Source organism: Eptatretus burgeri, chromosome 3 (assembly GCF_056783735.1).
Source record: "Eptatretus burgeri isolate ZD-2024b chromosome 3, Ebu_testis_v1, whole genome shotgun sequence".
Lineage (NCBI taxonomy): Eukaryota > Metazoa > Chordata > Myxini > Myxiniformes > Myxinidae > Eptatretus > Eptatretus burgeri.
Window position 1 is genome coordinate 133,313,043 of NC_140963.1, and position 8,375 is coordinate 133,321,417.

General features: G+C 43.6%; 1 protein-coding gene across 2 annotated transcripts in view; it reads left to right on the plus strand.

Moving 5' to 3' along the window:
- LOC147031008 (uncharacterized) overlaps positions 1-8,375 on the plus strand; it is a 61,810-nt gene extending 53,435 nt beyond the window's left edge. The window contains exons 4-5 of one of the 2 annotated variants that reach the window (XM_085875661.1): positions 7,177-7,346; positions 7,530-8,375. In XM_085875661.1, the coding sequence (XP_085731787.1) occupies positions 7,177-7,346; positions 7,530-7,648 (289 nt within the window). In that variant the 3' untranslated portion in view covers positions 7,649-8,375. The remainder of the gene's footprint in view (positions 1-7,176; positions 7,347-7,529) is intronic. The other variant, XM_085875662.1, reaches the window with a different exon arrangement.

Sequence of the window (8,375 nt, forward strand, 5' to 3'; positions counted from 1 at the left end):
ACAGCTCACACCACTCCAGTCCGAAAAAAATCTATTGCATTTTTCTTGCTGTTTTTTCCAGAATATTTCTGAGATGGCAGGGACAATGAGTTGGCGTTTGTGCATGCTATGCCAAAAGCAAACAGAGGAAGAGCTTGTTTGCCCTCTTGCGAATCCCGTGGCGAGTCGTAGAGAGGGAGCCGACACAGAAATCACCGGCCTTGTAAGTCAATTCAGAGCAATTGGTGCTGCTCCACACCCAGACGTAGAAATTCCAGATGCAGAGTCCATGCACAAGAATCGTGCATCCTGGCACAAATCCTGTCGTCAGCTTTGCAGGACATCTGCACTTGACAATGCAAAAAAGCGTCATTATGAAGGACTGCCTCCAGCAAGAAAAAGATCCCTACGGACCAGCACAGCGGTAAATCGTACTCTGTGTCTCTTCTGTGGTGATGAAACAAATGCAACAGACCATTCTTTCCAGAAGGTCGAACTCACCCCACAGATACACAACAAGACAGTTGCACTGGGAGAAGACAGTGTCGTGGCACTCATGGCAGAAGGTGATCTGGTAGCCATCAAACCAAAGTATCACAAGAATTGCTACACACAGTTCAATGCCGTTACGTTGCACAGAACTGATACACTCCCTTCCTGGTAAAATGTCCAAGGCAAGACCTTTGATTCATATTTCGACAAGGTATTCTGCCCAAGAGTTCCTCACGACTTGAAACGATCGACATGAGTAGACATTGTATGGGATGACTATCGTGCACTCACAATCAAAGGAGGGACAAGGGAAAAATGAGGAGCAGGCACCCGACAGCATGTATGTGGCACTGCCAAAATCCCTGGAAACTGGCAGAAGTTTCTGGCGAACGTTGATAACAAGAAGGAACTGTTCGCATTCCTGTCAAAAAAGATAACACAAGAACAGTTTCTAGATGACAGGGATGTCTACATCACTGCAGGTGATCAAGTACACCATGCTGGAAATGATCCACCAATGGATCAATGTAACCATGAGGAAGCTGACACTCGTGTTGTTGTACATCTTCTCCATGCCCTCCAAACATCGTCACTTGGGATGGTCCATACTGGAGACACAGATGTTGTGGTAATCCTTCTGAGCAATTTCCATCACATCAAGGTTCTGAACCCTGCCGCAGAAATCTGGATCTCCTTCAAAGCCGGAAAGACAACAAGAATGATCTCCCTGAACACTATCGCCACAAACCTGGGTACGACAACATGCAAAGCCATGGCCCTCTTTCACGCATTCATGGATCAGACAGCACGTCTTCCTTTAAGTTCAAGTGTAAGAGATACTGCTCCAAGGTGATGCAGGAAGTACCGTTCCTCATGGATGAATTCGCAACTTTTGTCGACACTCCATTCCAAACATCGCCAAGACTGAAAGAAGTAGCAACGAACTTTGTCTGTCGGCTCAACTCCAATGATCCAAACGAGGGCAACGACGTTGACCTCCTCCGAATGAGGTTGTTCTCACAGAAGACTATGGATGTGGAGAGAATTCCCCCAACAAGTGATGCTTTGGGTCAACATGTTAAAATAAGTGTCTTCCAAGCTGGCATCTGGATAACAGCGCACATGTCAATGATGGCTGTCAGCAACCCCACTAACCATGGATGGAGGGAAGAGGACGGCAAGCTACTTCCCATTTGGATCTCGCTGCCCCTCACCAAGGATGTATTTCATCTGGATGTGAAGTACACTTGTACAAGTGCCTGCTCTCGGTGCAAGTGCACGAGGGCAAAGTTGAAGTGCACACGTCTTTGCAAGTGTCAATGCGAGAAGTAGTTGGCCAACAATTGGCTGACTGATGTGTGTGTATAACTGATTTATTTGCAACTTTCATATTACTTTGTTCAGGGAGTTATTCAAGCAATTGTCAGAATAGTAATGTGTACCGACAACCACATTGTAGAACAGTCATGAGATGTTTACAAATTTCACTTTCCCATCGAGCCGAAGCACAATTGTCATGTTATTAAAACAGATTTTACCTTAGTAATCTTGTTCTATTTTTGTGGATATGCGTCATCACCGGCAAAATGACTGCGTCTATGGGCAATCTGCTTGAAATATAAGTTGCTTCTCTTGATTCTGAGTCCATAAGTACCCCATATGTTCAGATCGACTCATTGAATCAAAAGTTAAAGCAATTATTATATTTCGCATAGGCCGCGGAGGGGGGTCGGGTTATGACCCCCAGCCCCAAATACCCATTTTTGATGCGACAGCTTGACACTCAAACTAAAATTGTTCATTAGAACTTTACCATCAAATTGGTACCAAAAACAAAACTTTTGCATCAATTTGAAATGAAAATAAATAATTACCCATGCACAGCCCCCCCACTAAAAGGCTTGAGTACCATCTGGATGCTAACTAGTTTGGAGGTGATGTGCTGGTATAATTTATGTACATGTCAGCGTCGTGTCTTCGGAGTCTGTGTGCTTCTTTGATTGAATGTAATATCTATATATATATATACACACACACACACATTTATCCAATCCACACTTATCCTGTGTTTATTTTTCCATTGCTGTTTGAAGTATGAAGTACATTTTATAAATACCATTTGCTACTAAATTTGTATCTCCCTGCCTCTCCCCGTCCCCATTGTGGTTGAGTCAACAGGTGTTGCTTCCTTCATATGGGTTTGGCATTGTCTTTCATCTCTCCAGCGTTTCTGTATTATTCTTTTAATTTAGCTCTTCCTTCTTTCCTTTTTAATGTTTTATTAGTGTGCTCTTTCCTTTTTGGGTGTTGCACCTGATGCAACCAGGATAGCAAGTTCTATTGTACTACTTTAACCTTCAGATGATGGAAATTGGATCTCTTTCGACTACCGTTCTTTTTTTTATTTTTTGCTATGTATTGTTGAAGGAAAAGTTAAATAATGGCATTTATTTTTTTTTGCTTGATCTCATTTGTGTACTTTTGTAAGTGTTTACACCTGAATATTCAAATGGAATCATAACGTATAAATAATTTTTTCTTCCGTGTGGGGGTCATGTTAAACTTCATTTCAGCCTGTTGAAGAAGGTATGAATGAGTGAACGAAAGTAAAAGTTTTGGTTTGTCCTCGGATGTTGGAGGAGTTCAGTGTGACCATGAGTTGAGGCAGTGAAGCTTTCAGCCCACTCATGTCTGTCACGGTGATGGAGTTGGTAAGCAGGAGGTTGAACATGGAAGGGTTTTTTTTGGTGAAGATGTTGTGGCGAGAGATGTAGGAGGTACGGGCAGTAGAGAAAGGAAATTGATATCAGGTTAGAGGGAAAGGAAATCAGGCAGGGAAATAGGTTTGAATATCTTGGGGGGAACAGTGATCAGGATCGTCGTTTGGAGTCAGAGGTGCGGAGAGTATACAGGTAGGTGCAAATGCATGGAGGGATTTATAGCAGACAGAAAAATATCATGGAAATTGAAAGGGAAAGTTCAGGTGTCTTGTGTAATGCCAGCCTACTTTTATGGTTTGTAGATGGTGGCACTCACTGCCAGTGGGACAACAGAGGCTTGCAGGTCTGAGAACTGGGTCAGGAGGATTGTAAGAGTGAACAGGGTGGATGGATGACCTGAGGGAGGAGATTGCTGTGCAGATTAACTTGACAGGACAATTGGTAAAAAGTGGGATGGACAGCGAAATATGAGTAAAAGAGGGAGACCATGTTTGAGATGGGAATATTGTGTGAGGAAAGATATCGATAAGGTGGGGTGGTTGGAGAGTGGAGAGAGTTGGCTGAGTACAGAGGGAAGTGGAGGACTATCGTGTTCAAGGCAGGGTGGAAGCTTGGTACCATTTCGCTTCACCCCTTATAAAGGGAAGAGCGGAGGGAGAAGAAGAAGAGCAAGTTGTGTGCTTGATGCAGTGCAGTACAGTTATCAAATATCACCGGCTCTCATATCGTGGGTTTCGACCAATCGGGGACAACCTGTTCCGATCTGGTTATGGCGGTATTTCATGTCAGCCAATCGTGGTTTTTGAGCTGAGATGAGCCATTTTTTGTGTCCACGTGTACAATTACCTCCCGTTACAAGCCTTTTCTTGTTTCTCGCGCACCATTCATTGTAGTAATCAGACCAGCATGCAGGAATGAAGCTAAATTTAACAATGAGTAGTCATCAAACAGGACATGACATATGGAGATCTTGTAATACTAAATCTACAAGATATAGTCGATACACAGCAGTTAATAATGGCAGACAACATTAATTGTGCCATAAGGGTCGAAAGGTTATGACATTGTGCGAAAAAAAACAAAACAATCTAGTTGTTGGATATGTTGGCAAGAGGTGAAAGTGCAGCATCTGTGGGCCGCCATTACGGGATCAATGACTCGACTGCGGTAAATGTGAGTCAAATATCCATGCCAGTGTTCCTGCCAGCAAGGTGCAAAAGTGTCATTCCAGTCCCGTGATTCTCTTATTGAAATGAAAAAAGCGCTTTATGTTGGAATAGAGAACCAAACAGAAAAAAAATTAAAAATTCCTTTGAGTGTACCGGTGATGCAGAAGAAATCATTGCAGATTTACCAATGATTCCACGAGGCACCCGGGACTGAGCTGATCCAACAGCCATCGCAAGTTCTTCATCCATATCTTTGTAACCTCCACCCTCCTCCCGATATCGTCATCTCAGAGCTAAGTCTTGTGTTTTAAATTTCCGACAGAGTAAGTATGAATGAGTACGTAATATGTTTACCCTCACCACCTCTCTGTTTTGTAAAATCACCTCACTGTTTTGGAATAAATTTAAAAGCTTCTGTTTTTGTTTATTACCTCCTCTACCGAAGGTGAAGGAGGTTATGTTTTCACCGCCTTTCTGTCTGTGTGCAGGATATCTCAAAAAGTTGTTCACGGGTTCGGACGAAACTTGGTGAACATTTTGGGTGTGTGACAATAAATAATTGATTCAATTTTGTTGAGGATTTCATCTCTGAAATTTCATCTCGATTTGATATCGGATAATTTTTAAAGTGATTCTTTACTATTGAGAGACAGGGCCAAAAACGATATATTGAATAACATTTTAAAATGTATTGGGCATGATATTGTTGTGGGCCGGGGGTCGGTGGCGATAAACGACCACAAGATGGAGCAGTGGAGTCGTCTCCCACCGAACACATGGAATTTAGGTCGTGACTCTCGGACAACTCCGAAAGGTCACGGGTCACTTTGAGGGCCGTGGTCACCAATATTTTGACGGCGTGAGGAAGGGTCCACTTGTCTAATTCCAATTTACCTAAGTCGCTATCACCGACTCGGATCCGGCGTAACCGAGCGGAAGTTACCAAAGCCACGCCGGACCAAATGAACAATTTACGGCACGAACGGCTTTACTATTTCTCAATACGCACCTTGCGCGGCCAATGAAGGAAAGCACAGAAAACAATCTGGTACATTTAACATGGGGGTTTATTTATAACAATAATCGGGGAGGGGGAAGCACACAAAGAGCAGAGTTATCCGAATAAGAAAATGTAATTTACAAGGAAAGGAAAACACTTGTACAATCCTACTTGCAGACGGGGCCCATGGACACACACACACACACACACACACACACACACACACACACACACACACACACACACACACACACACACACACACACACACACACACACACACACACACACACACACACACACACACACACACACACACACACACACACACACACACACACCAGGAGGAAGAAAAAAAAAAACAGACAGGTGAGGGTTGGAGGTGGGGTTAGCAAAGAGAATGATATGCGACGCTTAATGACCGAACACGAAAAAAATAACGTCAGAACAGCTGAACACACAATGATACAACAGAGTTTTTAAAGTAATATGCTGGTACATCTGCAAAAACTTTGGTTTTGGTTAATTTTCCCACAAACTTTCTGGAACTGGAATATCAATCACTGAAAACATTGAAGTACCGCTCACATCTGACCTAATGATCCCATCGGGTGTGAACATCGAAAACAAGGCATTGCGACCAGATATCTTACTTAGGTGCAAAAAAAAGAGAAGACGGCATTGCTAATTGAGGTGTTGATACCGGTGATTTTGGACGAACGATGTAGAAATCAAGAAAATCACCAAATACCACGACCTCAAGCATGAAGTGAAAAGATCCTGGAAGCTGAAGAATGACAAAGTTGTACTGGTGCTGACGAAGAGCATCATGGGAATGATGACTAAGAACCTCACAGAGATATTAAAAACCACCCTGTGAATATTACTGCCGACAAACTACAGTTGGAAGCTGTTCTGGGCTCAGTAATGATCCTGAAGAGAGCACAAAACTTCACAGCTTGTTCCATGAATCGTGATTCCTTTACGAAATGAAGGTGGAGACTTTGAGCCCATGCTGGTAGGACTCTATTCTGCATTCTCAAACCCCACATGTGTAAAAAAAAATGAAAATAAAACACACACACCCTTTTATTAGCATAAATATGCGTGTATTTTTAAATATTTTTTTTACGTGTTCATTTTAAATGTGGTGTGATTATTTCTGGCTGCCATCGATCTTCCTCTATATTTCCTTGAAGCCCAGGGATCGAGCCCACCCCCCAACGATGTTACTTATGTTACGTGATGAACCTAACCTCCACGATGTTACTGTCGTCTGTTCAAACCAAAGAAGCTTTCATTTTATTTAGACCTTGAACTATGTAAGCTGTGTGGGTTGCTAAGTGGACCACATCCATGCTAGACTTTGCCCCAGCGATTTGCCGAAAACAAAACTGTGGGCCTGGCCTGATTCCGGCCCAAATCGGAGGGCAGCTGTTCCGCTAAACAGTAACTAATCGGACACAATTGTGTATGATTTGCTTCTCGTTGCATTCCAAATCGTTCTTCAGGCCACCCAAACCTCGCCGGTGGGTCCTCGTGATGGAGGGCACAGTAATTCGTGTTGTGGTCACCTTGGGGCATGGTTTGGTTGTGCCGTTCTGCAGGGTGTGGCTTGGTCTTTTGAAAACCTTGAGGGCTGTATCCACTCTTATGTCACATTAAGATCTTTTATTGCAAATTCTGAGAATAAATTATTGTGCGATCAATAACGAGAGCCATGGTGTAAAAAAAGCACAAGTAGAGCTCTGTCGACTTGTGAACCTCAGATAACCTCAGCTATGCTCTTAATTTCCCACTTTTCTTCCATACCCAAGTAGGCAACTGAAGCAAATGCGCAGTCAGCTCGCAGGGCTTGAAAGGCCGATGGCAGACACGACCGATGAGAGGAGAATCGAAGAGCTCGTCCATCTTTGTGCACAGTGTGACATCAAGTTAAAGGCAATCCAAGAAACTGTTCAACATCTGCACTCTCGCCAACGGCAATGTGAGCGGATTTTGCAGCTCTTGCATCGCATTTGGAAATGTGCTCGAAAAGTTCATTTCCTGTGTGCATACGTCCATGGCACGGCAAACGTTTTGCTTTCCTGCTCTTGCTTGTAATACCACAAGCCTGAGCTTGTTTATGTTTAATCCACAAGGTTTACATTTGTGCTCCTTTGTGCCACAGTACAAGGTCAGCAGCATGCTCTGCAAACCGAGCAATGGAGTATCCAGGTCGAGCTGACGCGTGAAGAGGCGAATCGACAGCTCGACGCGCGCATCTTCGCAAGTGGCCTTTTGCGTTAGGTCGATGCCACTTCGAGGCTTCCGGCTGCTCCATGTACCTTGATCGTCATCTTCGTTTGAACATTCCAAGGCTTAACGACGCTAATCTGGGAGTGCTCCCATGTATTCCATCTCCACACCCCACTGCAAACTCTCGATCTTTTGCTCCACACATGGAACTTTGGTGACGGGTGGAAATGCCAATGCTTTTTCATAAATAACGCAAGTGGCACCTTGTTGTAATTTTCAGTCCTAAAAGATGGTCGACTGCTATCACAATCATCATCGTTATGGTACGTGCCTTGTACCCTGCCCTCCTCCACTGGGCCCTCTCCAATCCATGCTTTGTTCTCTCCCTGAAGCGTTTTCCGTCGGTGAATTACAATGATCAAAACGAATGGCTGGTTCGTTTTATGTTCTAGTTTTAAATGTTTGTAAAATGCTTTTAGCATGTGGCAAACGCACGCAATTCCACACGGACCATGAATGATACCATTTGATATCGAGTCCCCGACTCACCACATTTGCGTGCACTCTGCTCGGCATTGCTGCAAAATTGGATTTTCCATTTTGGTCCGACTTGCACTTGTTTTTTCTTCATCCTGGTTTGTTTTGTTGTTAAACTGTTACACATCATGGAAGATCTGGGAATACTGGATCTTCAAGGCCTTTTTTGGACATCCATTGTCCAAGACTTTTTTTTGATTCAAAATAAAACGCGTGTCGTCTCCACGTGCAAACCTCAAAA